Raw genomic sequence first — 21,812 nt, 5'->3', positions numbered from 1 at the left:
AGGGGGAGGGACTGATGGCCTCTGGCAGTGGGACAGAGCTCAGGCACTGCCCAGTTCCCAAGGCAGAGCCCTGGAACTCTGCTAGGAGCTTCCATGGAGGCTATTTCAGAGTGACACCAGCTCTCCCACCTCAACAGCAGGAGGGCTGCTTCTTTAGGCTTCCAGCTTGAGCTGTGTCCTGTGTTAGATTTTATCCAGCATTCCCACTGAAGGCACTTCTATTTATGTGGTGTGCTACAGGCTCAGGGATTTTTTCTGGTTATGGTTAATCAGCATATTAGCAATAAATACCTCAACATTATGCTGGCTTGCACTGCTTAAACTTAGTATTCATTTAAAATTAACAAGTCTTATTTCTTTTTGTGTGAACCAAAGGCCTGCTTGCATGGTAAATCCAAAGCACTTTGCAAACATGTTTCTGAAGTTATTGTGCCTGCCTTTCTCTGGTTCAGGTGTGGATGGTGGATGGTGGATGGTGATTGTGGATGGTGGATTGTGGATTGAAGATTGTGGATGGTGTATGGTGGATGGTGGATGGTGGGTGGTGGATTGAGGATGGTGGATGGTGAGTGGTGGATGGTGGATGATGGATGGTGGATGGTGGATGGTGGATGGTGGATGGTGGATTGAGGATGGTGGATGGTGGATTGAGGATGATGGATTGAGGATGGTGGATGGTGGATTGAGGATGATGGATTGAGGATGGTGGATGGTGGGTGGTGGATGGTGGATTGAGGATGGTGGATGGTGGATGGTGGATGATGGATGGTGGGTGGTGGATTGAGGATGGTGGATGGTGGGTAGTGGATGGTGGATGGTGGATGGTGGATGATGGATGGTGGGTGGTGGATTGAGGATGGTGGGTGGTGGGTGGTGGATGGTGGGTGGTGGGTGGTGGATGGTGGATTGAGGATGGTGGATGGTGGATGGTGGAAGGTGGATGGTGGATGGTGGATGGTGGGTGGTGGATGGTGGAAGGTGGATGGTGGATGGTGGATGGTGGATGGTGGATGATGGATGGTGGATGGTGGATGGTGGGTGGTGGATTGAGGATGGTGGATGGTGGATGATGGATGGTGGGTGGTGGATTGAGGATGGTGGATGGTGGGTGGTGGATTGAGGATGGTGGATGGTGGATTGAGGATGGTGGATGGTGGATGGTGGATGGTGGATGATGGATGGTGGATGGTGGATGGTGGATTGAGGATGGTGGATTGAGGATGGTGGGTGGTGGGTGGTGGATGGTGGATGGTGGATGGTGGATGGTGGATGGTGGATGATGGATTGAGGATGGTGGGTGATGGATTGAGGATGGTGGATGGTGGATGGTGGATGGTGGATTGAGGATGGTGGATGGTGGGTGGTGGATTGAGGATGGTGGGTGGTGGATGGTGGATGGTGGATGGTGGATGGTGGATTGAGGATGGTGGATGGTGGATGGTGGATTGAGGATGGTGGATTGAGGATGGTGGATGGTGGATGGTGGATTGAGGATGGTGGGTGATGGATTGTGGATGGTGGATTGAGGATGGTGGGTGGTGGATTGAGGATGGTGGGTGGTGGATGGTGGATTGAGGATGGTGGATTGAGGATGGTGGATGATGGATGGTGGATGGTGGGTGGTGGATGGTGGATTGAGGATGGTGGATTGAGGATGGTGGATGGTGGATTGAGGATGGTGGATTGAGGATGGTGGATTGAGGATGGTGGATGGTGGATTGAGGATTGAGGATGGTGGATGATGGATGGTGGATGGTGGATGGTGGATTGAGGATGGTGGGTGGTGGATTGAGGATGGTGGATGGTGGATGGTGGGTGGTGGATTGAGGATGGTGGGTGGTGGATTGAGGATGGTGGATGGTGGATGGTGGATGGTGGATTGAGGATTGAGGATGGTGGATGGTGGATGGTGGATTGAGGATGGTGGATTGAGGATGGTGGATGGTGGATGATTGATGGTGGATTGAGGATGGTGGATTGAGGATGGTGGATGGTGGGTGGTGGATGATGGATGGTGGATGGTGGGTGGTGGATGGTGGATTGAGGATGGTGGATGGAGGATGGTGGATGGTGGATGGTGGGTGGTGGATGGTGGATTGAGGATGGTGGATGGTGGGTGGTGGATTGAGGATGGTGGATTGAGGATGGTGGATGGAGGATGGTGGATGGTGGATTGAGGATGGTGGATGGTGGGTGGTGGATGGTGGATTGAGGATGGTGGATGGTGGGTGGTGTGGCCTCGGGGCAGCAGGCTGGGTGTGTGCCTGCCCTCCATGCACACAGGTTCTGCTGCTCTGCTCTCATCTCTGCATGGAGATTCCACTGTGTGCTCATTTAGTTCCTAACGGGGCAGATGTGACAGCAGAGCATTTCTGAGCATGACCAGTGTGAGTGTGCCCATGTCTGCTCCTGTGTGTGGCCATCCAGCCCCTGGCAGCAGCACAGCCAATTCCAGGCTCCATTTCCAGGGGGGCTTTCAGCTGCTGAGAGCTCTGCTGGGAATGCACCATTACAGGCACTCCAGGCCTTCTCATCCAGCCTCCTCAGAAGCTCTGGGCTTCTGTGAAGCTTAAGATTTGTAAGAATCCTACCTAAGCTGCTTTTTGGCAGAAGTTAATGGAATTAACTGTTCTCCTTTGTTTTTGTAAATTAGGCCTCTATACATCCTCATTTGCAAAGCTGTTTCCCTGCTTTTCTCTTCATTTCCCACTGAAGAAAACATTGGCTTTGTCCTCAGGGAGAAGGAACAAATGAATTTTTCACTCATCTTACTCCAATTGTCTTTCAACTCAGTGACATTTAAAAAGTTCTATTTTCTATAAACATGCTGCTAGGGTATTCTATGCTGCATGTTAACCTGGGTAATGAAATGTTGCAGCAAATACACATTCACTGTGGTTACATTACATAAAAAAACAGAAAGAAATTATCTTTTCACTTTTCATCAAGTGTGAAAGACACTCTGGGATAAATTGAGTTTCACATTGAAAAGGCAGAGAGTTCTAACTTTAATTCATGGCTAAGTAATCATGTTAAATGAAGATCAGTCAGCTCAGTGCAAGCTGCTTTTGAATAGAGCTTGGCTGTTGTAAATCACTTCTGTCCACACTGTCAGGCAGATATTTAAGACTTCACAAGACTTCACTTTCACACCACTAGAAAATTCTACAGTAGTGTAGAAAACTTTTCCACTTACTTCTTCCAACCATGTTTCAAGGATTCAGTGGTACCAGCCATCATTTCAGACCTATGGAGGTCAATAATTTACAGCATTAGTTTTCTTTGAGTCACTAACTTCACCTTTATTTTAATAGGAAATGAAAAGGGGAAGATATTTCCTGGTGGTTAAGAAATATGGGAAAATACTACTTTTTCTTCTCCTAAGAGTAATCTTATTCCATTTTTCAGTAAAGCAGCTATGTTAGGGACTTTGTGTTGTCAATCTCAAAAACCATTTGGTTAAATGATCTTCTATAACTTATTTATTTTTTCTCTGTGAAGCCCAAGAAGCTGGTTTAGATGGGATTAAGACATGTGCTATAATCACTTCTATTATTCATCATCCCACAGCAAATTGTACTGGAATGCTCAGAGTGAAGGACCATCTTTCATACAAGCCTTGTTTAGGAGTGCTCTATGCCTGCAGGATAAAGTACTTTCTCTGCTGCCCAATAAACTGTGAGAGTTCTGAGGAGCCCAGGCCAGACTGGAGTGTACCTGAGCAGTGTGGTGTATTCATGGCAACAATGATCCAAGAAAATGCTGGGTATTTCCAGTTATTTCAGTGTTCTTGGCAAATGCAGGTAAGGTAAGAAGCTGTCAGAATTATGGCTCAGGAAATGAGCAGGGAAATTCTGCAGAATGATTCCTAAACCTGTGTGTGCAGGGTGAGCTCTCAGTACTCAGTGGCACATCCACAGGGACACCTCCCACTGTGCCAGGCTGGCCCTGGACAGGATCCCTGCCCCAGGGACCCAGGGAGCCCCAGCTGCTCTGGGCACCTGTGCAAACAAGTGAAGATGGCAATTCTGCTTGTAAAGATATTCTCACCTAATTTTTTGAATGATTCCTAATTGATTTGCAGACCTGGAGCTGCTGCCATTGGATTCCTCTTTTCATTTATCACACAGATTGGTTTGTGACCATTTGTACCTCTGAAGCATGTGGACTTCCAGCCCAAAACCACAAAGACATCCATTTTAGATCTTGGAAGTACGAAGTCTGTTCTGGACATTTACATGAAACAATGAGAAAAAACCCTGAAAATAGAAAAGTGATGGATTTCTAGAACTTGAGCAGCTCTTTTCAAATTGGCTATTTATGGAATACTGATAGCCAAATGTTCTTGGCTGACATCTTGCTAAGCTGTGTCATGTTTCTGGAAGCCTGGGATTTGTCATCCCTGCACGCTGCTGTGTTGGAGCTGCTTTTTGCAGTCTGGAAGCACACAGGGCCTGGCTGCCCTGGAGCCTCCTGTGTGGGGAAGAGCTGAGCAGGATGGAGTGCTGGAAACAGCTTGGAAAGGCTGGGACTCCCTCAGAACCAGGGGGTTTGCTGTGATTTGCTCTGGGCTGGAGTCCTGCCCAGGACCCAGGGTGTTTCTGCCGCTCTAGGTGGAGCTGAGTTCTTCTCCAGATGGAATTTCATACCTCATTTAATCTGATGTTCCCTTCAGGTGCTTGGGCTGAGCCAGGGGAAGGGGCTGATCCAGCCTAGCAGTAACTTGTTAAGAATTTGAAGAAGCTCAACAATGACTTTTCTAGTGAATCGCAGCCCTGTGTGAAACCCCAGATCCTGCTCAGTGTGCTCAGTACCAGGTCTGGCAAGGGAGAGAGAAAATCAGGCAGTTTGTAATTAGGTCAGCCTGAAGTAACTGTGAAGCTGCAGCCTGCAGTGGAAATGATCAGTAAATTCCCCTCCTTGATAAGAGTTTCTCTCATTATCTACTCTGCTAATTTTCCTCAAGGCTTTGCTTTGGAAAGCTGACATCGTTAAAAAGGAAACCAAAAGCACAGGGAATTGTGGTTACTTTTTGTTATGTGGTTATTTTTGTTATGTGATTACTTTTTGTTAAGCTGAAAATGAAACAACATCAGCTCGATGAAACAGACCAAGGTATTTGAGGGAGTGGGTAACTGGATAAAGACACTTGGAACAGGGTGACAAACTTGAAATCATAGCTCTGCCTGCTTTGAAAAGAACAGATTTATAATTTTGTTTTCAGTATTGATGAGCAATAAAATAATTGCTCTGTCTTGATGTTTAATTCCAAATATTTAAAAAAAAAGTTATTATAGTAGTATTATCTGGGTGAGTCCTGTGGGAGGACTCAAGTTTCCTGGCTGCTCAAGAAGATAGCCAGTTTGGCTTGCATACAGATGTAAAATGTTTTAAAAGAATAAGTTTGTGACTCAGGCCAGGAAAGCATTATCACTCATGAATGTATTGGAAGCTGACAGTAGAGTGGTTGGTAATAAGGAGTCAGTTTTAAGAGGCTGTTCTGGAAGATCTGCATGCTTTGGGAGGTCCTAATTGAGACAAGGAAATGCAGGTTGTGCCTGTGTGCAGGTTTGTTCTGCAAGCAGGATGGATTTCTATTGCACTGCTGACAGGGAACACATTCCTTGAGCTAATCTTCATTTTTCATGGATCCTTGAATTTGCATTTGTATAATGAGGCAATACAGATCTTGTAAGCATCTTTCTGAGCAAAACCCTCCCTCAGATTTTTTTTTTAACTTAATGGTTTGGCTTTCTCAGACTCTGTGGACACGGGGCCCTTTCTGTGGCTGACTAATATCATGATGTCACTAATGTCATTATTCCTTTCTGCTTTAAAGCAAAAACTGCATCATTCCTTTTTACATTCTAAGTAACTTTTAAAGCATAACAAACAGATGGGTTACAGTCATGTCATCCCTGGTGTTGAAAGACTCTTGTTTTCTCACAGAAATTGCTCCATGTCCTGCTGTTGCTTCTCTGAACAGCAGTGTTGGGTCACTGAATGTATGTTGGAAGATGCTCTGCTTCTGATGAGGAGCCAGTGTCATGTGTGCAGCTCCTCTGGAGCTGCATTTGGAGCTGCCTCTGCTGTGTGTCCCTGGAGCTGATGGGACAAACCAGTCCCACCCAGGGCATGTTGTCCCCATGAGCCAGCCGGGGCAGCAACTGGAGCTGCCCTCGAGTGCTCAGTGAAATGAAAGCACTGCTGCCTCATGAGCTGGGCATTAATGCAGATAGATTAAAAGCCTTCTGAAGATGCTGGCAGAATTCTCATATTGCTAAATGAAATACAAATGAAGGTTTAATTGCCAAATCCAGATCTCTTCTGCATTATAAAGCTTTTTCTGTGCTCTCTTGCTGTTGTGAGGGAAGTACTAGCATAGCATATGAAATGAATGTTTCTGCTGGAAGTCACAGTGGTAGTCTGTAAGTAGATCTGCTCAAAAACTGCCTGGCAGAATTTAATACAAAAATATTCCTAAGCTGTGCAGCAGAAGGTTTAACTGTGAGCTGCCCAACGTGGCTGGGCAGGAAATGCATCCCTGGCTGCCCTCGGTGTCCTGAGCAGCCTCGCAGCCCTGGGGGATCTCCTGTCCCAGGCTGTGTCTGAGGGGAAGGGCGGGCAGGCAGGAGGAGCAGGGGTGTTGGGGTGCCAGCTGCACACAGCTGCCATGCAGAGCCACCCAGGGGCACCCACGGACCCAGGTGCTCTCCAAGGCTGGCACCCAGCACGGCTTCAGGCATTGAGGGAGTGGCCTTAAAACCAGCCTGAATCAGTTTGTTCCATTTCCCCTAAGGGTCTGGTTAAGGAAATGGTGATTGAAGTGGAGATGGTGGCTGTGAAGGGTTGGTTTTGGAAAGAGTGCCTGTATGACTTGTTCTCTACACTCCTGGTTTTTAGCACAGGTTTAAAGATCCATTTGTAATTTCTTTTTTCTTTGGAGTTTTCTGCAGGGCACAGCAGGCACTTTTGTTTACATTTATAAACTGCAGGGCTTTAGTGAGTCTCCAAGGCTTTGTGCCTGATGTTGATGAAGGCAGTGCCCTTGCAGAAGAGAAGCAGAGAGCAGCCCCATGCCTGTGTCTCAGTGGGGCACTCACTCACTCACACTGCTGTGTTCACTGCTCAGCTGCACTCACCTGCTTCTTCCAGCTCCCCTGTGTCTCCACAAGTGCTTGGATTGCCCACTTCACTGTCCTACTTCTCCACTCACTCCCTGCTCTCTCCCCACACTCTGAACCTCATTCTTGCCTTCCCTGCTGCTTTCAGAGCTCCCAGGGCCATGCTGTGGCTTGCTGGGGACACGTGCAGGGGAGAAGGACAAGAGCTGCCCCCTGAATGGGACACTGAGAAGGAGAAGCAGAGCTTCCAAGGGTCCTTTGTGTCACAGGGTCCCCCACCCATCTCCTTCTACCTTTGGTGAGCTCCTGCTTCAGCCTCTCTTGGGGTGCAGCTCACACAGGCTTCCCTTTGCTTGGGAAAAGGGAGAGGTCCTGCACCTTCCCTGCCTGGAGACTTCTGTCATGCTGCAAAAGTATCTTCTGTCTACAGACTGTAAAAGTGTCTTTGTGTGAGGTGTCTGTCCTGCTGTTAGCTGTGGAATACCTGGGACTGGGGTAAATCAGGGCTGGAGAGGTTGTGAAGGTAGAGAAACAGTGATGGCAAAAGAAAAACAATGTGTCTATTTTAAACTTGAATAGCTTGGGTTATTAAACTTGGATTTGTGTAATTACAATGTTCAAGCAGAAAAGTGACACCACTCCAGGAATCAATTTGCCTTGAAATAGCAAAGTGACTTGGAGGAAGTTGTTAGTGGAATGGCTGGAGCTCACTTGGTCACAGAACCACGTCAGAAAATTTTCAATTCCAATATTTAAAGAATTACCTGTTGGTGCCCAGTTCTGTTAACCTCTGAAGGTCCCAGGTGAGACAGGTGGGATTGAAAGCTGCATTTTATTCTCTGTGTGTGCCAATTTTGATTTTACATTTTACAAGTCAGTCTCTCCATGGATATAATTTTAATAGGTTTTTAGATCTTTTAATTAAGAACTAGCTGTAAAGCTCTCCCAGCTGTTATTTGAGTCCTACATAAAGTTTCAATAGCTTTGTGAGGTATGAATTTTCTTTTAAAAGCTCTCCCTGAGCCTTTGTCCTGTATAATTGACACAGGACTTGTCCATTTGCCTCCTACTTTGGTCCTTTCTTGTTGCTCCTGCTACAATCCACATTGGATGGATGTTATCTGTGCTGGTCTTTGTGGTCAGAGCTTCCTGATAAGAATTGTCATTTGTGCTGTCTTGTGTTCTTTTGATGCTGGTGAGGTTCTAAAGTACTAGAATGTGTATTATAGTGATTAGGTTATTATTTTATCTGTGAATTGCTTGGTGATTTATGGCTGGTCCTAGTGAGTTCTCACAGTTTACTATTGCAGTTTATTGTGCAATAAAATGCCAGTTCATTTTTGGTCACATTTTCAGCTGCATCACTCTTTCATCTATGGAAACCTCCCAGTGATTTCTGTACTGAAGTGCACAAGGACCCATCTGGTTTTTGTGCTGTCCCTGTGTTCTGTGGGCAGCCCAGCTGGATCCACAGACTCTGGCAGCCATCCTGCTCCTGATGTAATGATGATGGTGTGTTAAAGGTTCTTGTAGTGCTGCAGTTCTCTCTACCTAAACTCTTCTGTGGCCTGTCAGACTGTGTTTTGTAAGCTAACCTGCCATGGTTTATATTCCTTTCTGTTACAGGCATATGCCATGACATTTTCTGGTGCTGTTGCTGCTGTACCCTCTCCTCATTCCCTTCCAGCACCAGGGCTGGTTTGCTGTTACCCTTGCAACAGGGCTTTGAGGGGACTGGGACAGGCTCACCTCCCTGCAAGCTGGGCTTGCATAACCTTCACATGCTTAACATTTGAAATTCCATTTATTTTAACAAGCTTTCACTTTTAGTTACATCACCTTTTTAAAATCAAGTGGAATTTTTTAAAAACTTTTGTCTACTTTAGAGATATTGAATCTTGCTGTATCAGGGTCTCTCTTACACACTGCCTTTCTTAATATTCTTGATGAGGACCTTGCCACTGCTGTGGCTGTGTCACAAAGTGGCTTTTTTTAGTGGGTCCCCTATTTGCCTCTCCCTGAAGTACAATCTACAGATCAGATTTGTCACACAGCATGTCTGAAATAATGAAACCCTACCATTACTGCTGTTTTCCTGTGCTAGCAATCATTCCAGTTTCTCTGCACACAACAGGGTTGCTCTTCTCAAATGAAAAAGATTAGATTGTCTCTAATAATGTACTTTTCCTGTATTTGAGCATGGACTTGGAGTTTGTAGAGGTTCTATTTTTCTTGTTGGTACATTTCACCAAGCTCTGATATGATTCTAAGATATTTGGGATATGATTTATTGACATGATTCCTGTACTGACACGAGTTATTGCATTTTTAAAATCCTTTATCTAGATACTAAAGTACCAATAATTATCTCTTTCCTCCAATGTTTGATATTATTCAAAACACCCTTACAGGTAGGCATTGCAGTCTAGCCACCTCTTTTTTAACCTTCTCAGCATTTGTATAGAAACACATACATATTTGGTTTGGGTTTTTTTGTCTTCTGCCTCTTTTGGGAAACAGCTTCACCTGTGCCTTTGGCCAGTGCATTTTCTGCCCATGGGCCTGTAGACACATGGGGAAAAGGAGACAGAAAGTCTCCCCACGTGTGTCTCTTTCTCTGGGGGTTCTCAGCTTCTTTTGCAAGTGTGGCTACTCAGATGAATTTTGCAGTCAGACTGGGGAGTGTCTGTGCTCTGTTATGGATTTATGTTATGGGAGTGGGGGACTCCAGTGAATTTTGTTTCACTTGGTAGCTTAAATCTATTCTTGAGTCAGTACTAGTTAATGCTTTTTGGTGATGGATTTTGAGCTCAGCTGCAGACACAGAGGCTGAAGACTTGCCCTGAACCTCATAAAGACTTGCCCTGAACCTTGTGAGAAATGCTGGTTGTTGACAGCATTTGATGCATTTTTGGTGCTGTTTTGGTTTCACTGTGGAAATGCAAGGCAAGTGATACAAGGCCAAGTGGAACTGCAGTGGTTTTTGTGAGGAAAGAGAATGCTGCACTGGCTACTGAAGGATAAGCCCCAAGCAATTAGGGTAAAATGTTTCTGCATGCTTCTTTCCTCGGGAAGCTTGTCCAAATCACTTCCCCAAATAATGGTAGCTGTTACTGTCAATAATGTATCATGGGGAGAATAATGCAAGCAAATCTTCAGTCTTGCTTTTGCAGTGGATGCCTAAAGCTGTATAATAAAATGGGATTTTGAGCAACAGCAGATTTTGGACTCCTATGTCAATCACATCCCCTCCTTTCTCTCTCCACCAGATGCTGTTTTACAAGTATGTAACATTTTATGTGCGAGAAGAGAACAGCTGATTTATTACAGAAATGAAAGAATATTAAACCTTCCACAGGGCTGCAAGGACAGCCTTAGCACAAATACACCTAATCCTGATCTGATGATAGCAGGCAATGAACTCACAATATTCCATATTACGTTCAAATTTCTGTAACCTAGTTGCAAATGGTTTTTCATTTAGATTTTGTTTGCTTAAGTTTATTACAGGAAGTAAAAATAACCCCTTCTGTGATAGCACCTGCAAGATAGATATTGCTCTATTTCTTTGTAAATAAAGGCCTGCATTTTATTACTGTGAAAATTGCTATACTTCTGCCTTTGCACATCAGGCAATTTTCTGAAGCTTTTCTCAACAGGTTTGTTGTAATGCTTGGTATGCTGGAAGGGTATGCCTTTCCAAATACACATCTACAGATAATGGAGCACATTAACAATGAACTCTACATGGAACTGTGAAGGGAAAACAAATACGGACAATGTTCAAACTTGAGCTAAACTCCTAAACCCCTGTTTTGGCAGCCTAAAGGGAAACTGCCAATGGAAACCCGAATCTTTAAATAAACCCCTAATGAAACAGTCATCCAAATTTTACTGCAAGAACATCCATCACCATTGAGCTTCATGGAGTGAAGCAGGACTGGGATGATACTGTGTCTCATTTGTGGATTGGGATGAGTGGATGACAGTGGAACCTTCGTAATTTAGGGAAGAGTTTGTTATTTAATGGTATTTAATTATTGTCGTTAATAAGCAGTGGCTCCTGGGTTTATATGTGTAGGGTGTCTAAGAATATGTTCACTTAGTGTATGTTCATCTGTGGTGTGTTTGTTTGTGGGATAAAGAGGCCATTTTTCTTTTTATGGAAAATTAGCTCAGATAAGACAGTATTAGTTTTCATTAGATGGTCTTTTAATAAGATAAACAAAAAATGTGACAGATTTCATGTGTTTTATAACCAAATATTTTACATGTTATTTTTCTTTTTGGTGTACTCTGGAGGCAGTCATGCATGGATTGTTAGAACAATAACAATTACTTGAAGTAACTCTGCCTTTATCTGAGCATTTGCTATGCTTGTAAACTTGCATGCTGTTTGTGTCTAGTATTACATGCACTCCCATTTGCCAGCCACAAACAAACAGATTTTAATTTGTGCAATTTACACACTTCTGCACTGTACAACAGTAAGACCCTAATCAAAGTTGATTCTACACCCATTACTGAAGGGTAGTTTTTAGCATGCTAAATCTCAATTTTCACGTTCCCCTCACTCTTTCTGAGGGAGGTGAAGGAGGTGCTGCAGTTTGTCAGTCTGCTAAATGTCATTTAAGGGGTGGGGTAAATGGGGAGAGGTAACTACTGCTGCCTTGGGTGCTTTCAAGCAGCAGCAGCCAGAGAATATTTCCTTTCTAGGGCAGCTCTAGCACAGCAGCTCATCAGTGCTGTCTGCCAGGTAAAGGAGAGCACACTGACAGAATTCATTTGGCTCAGACAGCCTGTGCTAGCATTCATCATGAGAGGCTGTTTGGGAAGCTGAACAGTGCTGGAGTGCGAGGGGAGCTGCTCCTCTGTGGTAGGAAGTGTCTGGAGACAGAAAACAGAGAAGGAATGAGGTGTCAGTTCTCCACATGGCCAAAGGTTGACAGCAGGGAGCCCCCAGGTATTCAGGGTACATTCGTGTGCTGCACGTTGAAGTCTCTGGGAAAGGGAAAATGGCAAAATGTGCAGGAAATATAAATTGTTTGGGTCAGTCAGGTCTGGGAATGCAAACAGGACCTTCCAGATCTCTGCAAAGCTACGAGCACAAGCAGAATCAATTCACAAATGTGGAGTAGTATTCCCTGTTGGCAATGGTAGCAATGATTTTAATGGCAGACCTCTGCTGTTAGTATTTAACAAAGTGTTACCAGTGAAAAAAGACAAGGTTGTGTCCTTCTGCACACAGTTCAAAAGGCTTGTTAAGAGTACATTAACAATGCCTTTGTGTAAATATTTTGCCTTTTATTCTTCAGTTTGTGGTCAATTCTAATTCCCTATTACCAAGGAAGATTAGCTGAAACAGAAATGGTTTGGAATTTGGTGAGGAAAATGTTTAGGAGCAGTTGATTCAAGGGACGGGGAATTGATTTTAAAATGGCTTATTAAAATATTTTTATTCACAGTCCATAATTCATCTGTAGAACTTGCTGCCAGACCTCAAGGATGGTAAGATTTTAGTGGAAATTCTCTATAAAAAGATTTCATTTCTATGTGTATAATGAGAACACTTACAGGTGTGTTGTTTGAAGTATAATACTTGATCCACATTCATGCATGGGCATGTTAAGGGCTAAAACATCATTTTCTAGCTATCATAAGCTTTCTTCTTCTGGCTTTTTGGGTTTTTTTTGGTATGTGTTTGTTTGTACTTGTTATACACGGTTGCACCCAGTCAGAAAGCCTGCTAGGCATGTCTGATATGACATTTCCTACTGTGATTGTGATATCCCTGGTTCAGGAGAGAGCACAAACAGTTCAGTGCTCTGTGGATGAATCCCTTCCTTTGTGAGCTGTTGCAGTTCTCTGTGCTGATGCAAATACATCCTCACAGTCAAGGTAGGTTATTGTATCATGTACCATCACAATCTGAGCTTTTTAAACAGAGGCACAATGGAATGAAATCAGTTTTCCTGTTGGCATCTGTTCAGGTTTGATTCTGAGTTTCTGCAGGGCCACCCCTCGTCCTTTGTGATGCAGAATTTTCAACCTGTAAAGCACAGGGAGGTTTATACCTCCCCATGCTGGGGGAAAGCAGCCTTTGGCAGTTTGACCCCAGCTGGGAATGCAGGAGAACTCTCCTGAGCTGTTGGGGATGTGGGGTGGCACATTCCTGGTGAGGTCCAGTTTTGGACACATCTTTCACTGCCCCATGTGTGGGTCACTGCTTGGGTTCCCTGCAGCTGGATGGCAGCAGTTTATCATGGACAGGCATGGACAAACACTGGGATAAAAGTGGGTTGTTTTTTAAGGCTGGGCTCTTTTTGAATGAACACCACAGCATCAATCTGCTTTTGCTAAGTCATCTTGGGAAGGACAGATACGGTTAAGCAATGGAACAGAATTTTGTCTGGCACTGTGAATGCAAAGTTATTATTTCCACTGGCATCAATTAAAAAGCTTATTAATAACAGATTGTTAAATGAGAGGTATAAAATCTGATTTTAGTCCCTATCTCAATTTTCAGAAAGTTCTCATCTGAATAGACATTCCCAATAATAATTTCCCAACCTTGTGACTGTACATAAATCTCTGAGCAATCAGATTAGGAGCCACTTCAGAAAAAACAGCCATAATTCACCAAGTGGAATAAGCCTTTTAAAACAAGTAAAATGAAACCCTCTATTTATTCTGGTGGTGATGATTGCTGGTATGAATCTTGTGAGATTCTGGCTTGTTTATTTTGCTGGAGGTGATACAGTGCTTTTCCATGCAGTGTTGCTCTGCTGTCAGGCATTATGTTTCCCCCAAGTTCTGTAGGCCACCATCATCTGTTTTACATCTGACACTGGAGGAGGAGAGCCTGCCAAACCACAGCAGTGGTGATTATCAGCACTGACTAATTGTATTTTATGGCTTGACAGGCTATAGGTTTCAAGCAGCATTTGTGGAAGTGTGCTGTTATGGGATTAAGGTTATGTTTTAGTTTAGGAAATTCTGTACCTTTCTGAACGTGGGTGGAGGTGTCTGGGGTTGCTCCCTTGCTGCTGCACGATGCTGTGCTCTCATTTCACATGACTCATGTCTCCCACCCAGCTTCCACTTTCTTTGTGAGTAAGAAAACAATCACTGAAATAATGCCCGTGGGAGGCTGAGCATCTGCTCCCAGTGCTGCCATGGCCTGAAAAGAACCTCATTTCTGTACAAATGGCATTGATAATGTCTTGCAGAGTGTTTAGAGACTCTCTAATGAAAGGTGCTTCAACATTTTTGATGTTGAGGCACTTCAAGGAGTGACATTTATTTCTAATTAGAACTAATTAATTCTATTGTTGAAGCAGTTGAGGAGAAACGTTATTATCTTTAATTTATTAATTGATAGATAACTGACTTGATGAGCTGTTTATTTCCAGATTGGAATTGCTGGAAAAAAAAAATTTCCCATATTTGATACTAAAACTCCAAATAAGGAAAATATTTTCCAAGTGGATGGCCCTGATTTCTGCATTCACCAAGCAAAGCAGTGAAAGAGAAGAGATGTAGAGTTCCTGTAGAGGATGTAATCTGGAAGAAATCGTTATGTCCCTATGTACTAAGTTCTGAGAACATAAGCAAATTGAAAGTTAGCAAAGTTAAATCTCTATGTCCCTATGTACTAAGTTCTGAGAACATAAGCAAATTGAAGGTTAGCAAAGTTCACAACAGACACTTGGCTCACTGGGGGACTGGCTTGACTTGGAAAAGTGAAAATGGTTTGGTGGTTTCTGGGCTCCTGTGATTTGGGAGGAAGGGGTGAGCAGTGCCCTGCTGACAGCAGCACAGGGGGAGCAGTGCATGCTGTGCCAGGCTTTCCCTGGGGCAGGGACAGGGAATGGCAGTGCAGGGCTCACAGAGTTCATCCCTGCAGCACTCAGGAAACCCAGCCCCTGTGACACTGTGTGCTGGCTCCAGGCTCTTTTCCCTGAGGAGAATGTGGACAGGACACAAAGTGTATTATTATTATCTGCTTTTCACCTGCAGGTCAGGATGGCTGAACTGCCTGACCCTGATTTGTAGGAGCTGTAAAGAATCAGAGGTGCCACTGCAGATGGCTGCTGGCTCTGCTGCAGCTTGCTGTGTAACAGGAACTGATGGCTCTTATTTAATCAGTCAGGCCTTTGATAAACAGAATGCAAGAAGGGCTGTTGGTGATGAAAGCATCCTTCTCTGCTCTGCTGCCTTACCTTGCCCCTTGTCCAGCCTTTAAGTTCTTTAAATCTTAGATGGAATGATTCTGTAAGCTGAACAAAGGGCCCCAGTTTCACAGAGCACTGCTGCATGCCTGCCTGGTGTGCTGCAGCTGCAGTGCAGCTCCTGGTGCTCTGTGTCCCCAGTGCTGTGGGGGCACTCCCAGCTGCTCTGTGCTGCCAAGGCAAGGCTGTGCTGCACAGCTGATGCTGGGGCACTGCATTTGTGGCAGGCACCACGAGTCAAGCTTATTCAGTGAGGAAATTCTGAAATGCTAAGGCCTCCTGTCATCTTGACACTACTGTCCTACTTTCATGGCAGTGATTTACAAACTGCAGCACATGGGAGTCTGTGGAATTCACCTCACCTTTGGGAGTGCTCTGCTGTGTGAATGATGGATGAAGGGTAAACTTCCTGAAACAGCCTCAGGACTTTCTGGTAACCATGCCCTCAAAGTCCTGGGGTTCTCCCTGAGCTTTGTCCTGGGATTTTGTGGCACACTTACCCTTTGGGAGGTGTTTTTGTCTTGAGTTTCAGTGGGCCAGTCTGAGTCAAAGAAAAGGGGAGCATGAAGGTACGAGAGGGATTTCCTGATTTTTAATAGCAATAGGGTTTTCAGCTGGGTTCCTATGGGTGGTAGAAACAAAGATGTGAATGTGCTGTCCTGGCCATCCCTCCAGCCTTGATTTGTCTTGTCAAGGTTTGAAAGACAGTCAGGTGTTGCCTACTCAGTGTGACCTCTTGGGAACTCAGTGAACTGGCCACTGTCAAATCCAGGAGCTATTTCTTTGTTTCAAAAGCAGAAAGCATCTCTGGTGCATTTACTTCAAGTCAAGAAAAAACTTGTTAAATCCCCTGAAATAAAGTTTGCATTAGAGCTGGGAGAAACGACATGGGGACTCAGGAAAAGCTCTTCTATCTTATGCTAAGCATTTGCTGCTTTGCAGTATTTTACTCCAGTCTCAGCTTTGCAGCCCTGAAGGCTGCAAGCCTGAAACTAAACTCCTGAAATTATAAAAGCATAAAATAAAGTGAAGGTTAATGGTCACTGGCTTCTTTCCCACAGGCTCTGCAAGCTCTGATGTGTGGAACACTAACAGAACAGGAAGGCATAAGCAGTTATATATTGTTGTTCTTGCAGTCAGTGTTAGCACTGTCAAGCAGAACAACACTTGCTAAAAAATAACACACCTGCCCTGAGAGTGATCCTGGGAGAGCTGCTCTTGGACACCTTGGGACAAGCCCTGCACTGCACTCTGGAACAGAGGGAAACCAGCAGGAGGGGCATGTGCCCTGAATTCCCTCACCTGTGCTGCTTCAGGCCATACACAGAGGGCAAAGGTCTTGGCTGAGGTTGTCAGGCTGCCCTCAACTCCCTTTCAGCAGGATTCTGCCAGTCCCCTTTTGCAAGAGGAGCCCTAATGAATTTGCCCGTTGGATAGAAAAATATGGCTTTAGACAACAGCTTCTTGTCAGTATTTTGGGAGGAGGCTCATTGGAAAGGTAAATGTAAAGCAGATGTAAACCTTTTCCAGAAGGATGCAGGAGTTCCCAGCTTGCTGGAGACTTTCCCAGAAGGATGCAGGAGTTCCCGGCTTGCTGGATGCTTCCAGTACTGCTTGGAACAGAAGCACAGGCCAGCCTGGTGAAGGAGTTTGCCTAGAGCTTGGGACTTAGGGGTGTGACTCAGAGAACCACAGAATGCCTTGGCTTGGAGAACCATTTCTTTCCAGCCCCCTGCCATGGGCAGGGACACCTTCCACTGAGCCAGGCTGCTCACAGCCCTGTCCAGCCTGGCCTTGGAATGGAGGATCATTTCAGAGTGCTGCCAGAAATTATCTGGGGGAATGACCAACTGCTCCAAAATGGGAAGGAACTGGCTCAGACACAGTCAGAGCTGAAGCTGAGCTGGAGGGGATGAAGTTTCAGGTGTCTGTCCACATTTTTGCCATTGTTGGCCCAATGAGCTTTGTAATTATCACAGCAGTTTTTATGATGTGTAACAGAACAGGGAGGAGCTGAGTTTTCAGGTAATTTTGACTGGTTGACTTTGAGGCATTCCTTTCTTCCAGGCTGTTTTCCAATACAGCTTCACAGATTTGCAAACCCCTCTTTCTCTCACTGCCATTAGCATGCAGCACCACTGCAGTGTGTTAGCAAATGCCACAGAGCAGCTGGATTTCCACAGAATTTCAGTCCTGCTCCTTCTACTGCCTGGCACAGGTTCCCATCAGCTCCTGCACTTCCCTGCTTACTCCTTCCCTTCAAAGCTGTTAATTCATTCAGTAAAACTGGACATACAGATTTATGCTGGAAAGAACATGCGACAGTGTCTGTGTTTTCTTTGTGTTGGGGATGCAGAGAAGTGGAAGAGGAAGCATTAGGTTGTATAAAGAGGTATTAAATTGTGAGAAGGTGCAGGTAAGGGGCATAGGCTACAGATATTCAAGAAAAATCTCTAAAAAAAAAGTGTTTTATTTGAAACCTTTTAAAAAGGGGAATACTCCTTGTTCCAGGGTGTAGATGGTAAATCTTTGATTAAAGCCCGAAACAGCCCTATTAAACAGACACAAAGTTCTCTGTGGTCCTGAGCAGAGGGATCAGGGGTTATCCAGAGCAGCTCCCAGAGCCTGTCAGAACCATTGTCAGAACCATGCATTGTAATGAAACCCTCAGCCCAGGGAGTGCAGGCTGCCCCCTGCAGCATCCCGGCCTGCAGAACTGGCCATCCTTACACACAGCACTTCTGTTTGCACTGGCCTTTTCAAGTACATTTAAAAAAATCCATTTGGGAGAGATTGATTAATAATTAAGCTAGTGTGGAATTAATCATAGGCAAATCTGCTTTGGTTTTGCAGTGTAAGGAGGTGTCTTGACTGTCAAATCCATACAGTGACCCAATAAAGCACTGATATCAGAAATTCAATTCTCTGTAGCTAATCAGCATCCTCTTGCAGCAGGGCAATCATTTGAGATAGCTTTTGTTTTCTCATGCATAATAATTTTTGAACATTATGTTAATTTTCTCTAAAAGTTGATTGGACAATGTTCCTGCAGAGGGTGCAAATATTCCAGACTGCTTCATTTTATTAATTTTCATTGTGTTTGAGCATGAATCACTTTACCTCACTTTATTTACTTGATCAGTGAGTCCTCTTTACTGAGGAAGCAATTTAAAATTGTTGTGAAAATGCCTCTAACATTTCTTTGTTCCTGGGAGCTCACTTGCTGCTGGAGCTGAGGTTGTAAACAAGGCTTTACAGGGCACAACTCGGTGCAAATTCAAGGGCATCTGCTACATTTAAATGTAGCTCCTGGATTTTCTTTCTCTTTCTGTGAAATAGCTAATCAAGAGAGGAGAGGAGCTCAGACTGAAGGAAAGAAAGGGACTAGACTGGGAGAGAGAAATCTGAGAAAGAAATCAAATAATGATATTTTTCCTTTCAGTAAGAACTAAGCCTGATCTAGGGGTTTTCTGCAATTGGGAATTTCCCTTAATAACCTTCCCTAAGGTTATAGGCAGAGACAGGAAATCCTGTAGTTGGTGAAAAGGATGAAAATTCATAAATCCTGATGTTACTGAATTGAAACGAAATTTGCAAGTTTTGGATAACAGGGATATATCCCTTTAACTCTCATGTTCTCCCCCATCCTGCTGTAGTACATCCATAGTCCTGTAAATCTCTTTCCAGTGCTCTTCTGAGCTAATTCTAATGGGGGATCTATCAAAATTCATTACAAAAACACATAAGCCCAGGCATGCTGTGCAGTCAGCCATTAGTGCTCACACTGTTTGATGGATTACAGTGCCAGCAAGTCAAGCTGAGATGCCATTCTGACATTGTGCCCTGCTGCAGGATGGGGAAAGCTCCTGTGCCTCAGGAGGGAGGGCACCCATCCCTGGCACTGCCTGCCAAGCCCCACCTGCACACACGAGCACATCTGCAGGCAAAGAAGATTATTTTGGGATCTCTCTGTTGGTACTGGGGTGTTGGCACAAATGTGGGACACTTTCAGAATCTGCACTGGCTGGGAGTAATGAGTACTGGTAATAAATTCTCACTACAGAGTCTGCAGGAGCATTTTCCTTTCATCATCTCATTAACGACTTAGAGCCATTAACAGCTTAAAGTGCTGAGTAAGGATTTACATTTCATTTAAGTCTTCTGTTCTTAGCTGACAAAATGTATTTTACACACTTGATGGATGTAATTAGCGTGATGAGGCTTTAAAAGAAATTGGCTTGGCTAAATTTAGAACTTGCCATGTCAGTTTATACATGAAGCCAAAGCATACATATCAGTAGCTCATGGCTTTGGAAAATGCATTCTATTGATATTACTGATACATTCTATTGATATTACTGATACATTCTATTGATATTAGTGATACATTCTATTGATATAACTGATACATTCTATTGATATTACTGATAGATTCTATTGATATTAGTGATACATTCTATTCATATTACTGAAACATTCTATTCATATTACTGAAACATTCTATTGATATTAGTGATACATTCTATTGATATAACTGATACATTCTATTCATATTACTGATAGATTCTATTGATATTACTGATACATTCTATTGATATTACTGAAACATTCTATTGATATTACTGATACATTCTATTGATATAACTGACACATTCTATTGATATAACTGATACATTCTATTGATATTACTGATGTACAGATGTTTTTTATTTATGATACCAGCACAGGCCAAATCCAACATGCTTTCACATTTGACAGTGCAACCCCTCACGTTACAATTTCAAATCCTTTTCTACTGCTCTTGCACATCAGAACTTGCCCTAATGTGCTGTGGCTGCAGCCCAGCTGTCCTTTGGGTGGCGGGGAATTGTGCATGGCTGCCTAAGTTCCTGTGCTTTTCTGAACTTCCATAAAAGCAGACCTCCATGGACACTGCTGCACTTCAGCTCCTGCACACTGAGGCAGCTGCACTGCCCTCCCAGCCCCTTTCCCTGCACTGCTGCTGCTTTCTGCCCAGCCTGACTCAGGGCTCAGGATTCCCTCGTGGAATGTTCTCCCTCATACCCTCTGTGCTTGTTGCTTGCTCACTAGAAAAATGAAAATCTTGTTTGTGCTGCCAGCAGCAGCAGCAGGGGTGGGTGGGAGGTGCTGTCCAGTGTGCTTGGAGTAAATGTGTTCTTTAATGAAGGATGAGTTTCTGTCTGGTAACTGGGGCTTCTGAACTCATGTCATAATATTGCTGGGCTTTGCTGCAGGCCTGCATTTTGTGTCACTGGTGTAACCTGGGAACTGCTGTTGCAGATAAATCAAAGTGGAGACAGACATTTAGTCCCCAGAGCAGAGAGGCTGCTGGAGCTGGGTACAAGTAGCCTTAGGAGGAGTTCCAGAGCTGGGTGTCCATCCCTCCTGCAGGGATCCTGTGCTGGAAGGAGGATGGTGAGGGTATCACAGTGTGAGTCACAGCCCTGGGAGCACAGGGATGAGTGTCTGAGATGGAAATGGCTGGGATGTGCACAGTGCAGTGTCTGGAGCACAGGGATGTGTGTCCTACATGGAAATGGCTGGGATGAGCACAGTGCACTGCCTGGAGCACAGGGATGAGTGTCCCATTGGAAATGGCTGGGATGAGCACAGTGCAGTGTCTGGAGCACAGGGATGAGTGTCTGAGATGGAAATGGCTGGGATGAGCACAGTGCAGTGTCTGGAGCACAGGGATGAGTGTCCTACATGGAAATGGCTGGGATGAGCACAGTGCACTGCCTGGAGCACAGGGATGAGTGTCCCATTGGAAATGGCTGGGATGAGCACAGTGCAGTGTCTGGAGCACAGGGATGAGTGTCTGAGATGGAAATGGCTGGGATGAGCACAGTGCAGTGTCTGGAGCACAGGGATGAGTGTCCAGCTGGAAATGGCTGGGATGAGCACAGTGCAGTGTCTGGAGCACAGGGATGAGTGTCTGAGATGGAAATGGTTGGGATGTGCACAGTGCAGTGTCTGGAGCACAGGGATGAGTGTCTGAGATGGAAATGGTTGGGATGTGCACAGTGCAGTGTCTGGAGCACAGGGATGAGTGTCCTACATGGAAATGGCTGGGATGAGCACAGTGCAGTGTCTGGAGCACAGGGATGTGTGTCCTACATGGAAATGGCTGGGATGAGCACAGTGCAGTGTCTGGAGCACAGGAATGAGTGTCTGAGATGGAAATGGTTGGGATGAGCACAGTGCAGTGTCTGGAGCACAGGGATGAGTGTCTGAGATGGAAATGGCTGGGATGAGCACAGTGCAGTGTCTGGAGCACAGGAATGAGTGTCTGAGATGGAAATGGCTGGGATGAGCACAGTGCAGTGTCTGGAGCACAGGGATGAGTGTCCTACATGGAAATGGCTGGGATGTGCACAGTGCAGTGTCTGGAGCACAGGGATGTGTGTCCTACATGGAAATGGCTGGGATGTGCACA

The 21,812-nt window shown here is 44.8% G+C and overlaps 2 protein-coding genes across 7 annotated transcripts in view; one reads left to right on the top strand and one right to left on the bottom strand.

Moving 5' to 3' along the window:
- Nucleotides 1-21,812, top strand: part of CTNNA3 (catenin alpha 3) — a 429,736-nt gene that overhangs the window by 166,305 nt on the left and 241,619 nt on the right. The window lies entirely within an intron of this gene.
- The window catches only part of LRRTM3 (leucine rich repeat transmembrane neuronal 3), a 79,213-nt gene that overhangs the window by 46,395 nt on the left and 11,006 nt on the right, over nucleotides 1-21,812 (bottom strand). The window contains exon 3 of one of the 5 annotated variants that reach the window (XM_063164181.1): nucleotides 3,197-3,247. The exons of 3 other annotated variants lie outside the window; for them this stretch is intronic. In XM_063164181.1, coding sequence (XP_063020251.1) covers nucleotides 3,242-3,247 — 6 coding nt within the window. In that variant the 3' untranslated portion in view covers nucleotides 3,197-3,241. Of the gene's footprint in view, nucleotides 1-3,196; nucleotides 3,248-11,366; nucleotides 12,012-21,812 lie in introns of those variants that run through there. One more of the 5 variants, XM_063164180.1, reaches the window with a different exon arrangement.

This window comes from Melospiza melodia, chromosome 9 (assembly GCF_035770615.1).
Source record: "Melospiza melodia melodia isolate bMelMel2 chromosome 9, bMelMel2.pri, whole genome shotgun sequence".
NCBI lineage: Eukaryota > Metazoa > Chordata > Aves > Passeriformes > Passerellidae > Melospiza > Melospiza melodia.
The sequence above is the reverse complement of the archived record's forward strand: the minus strand, read 5'-3'. Positions and strand labels throughout refer to the sequence as shown.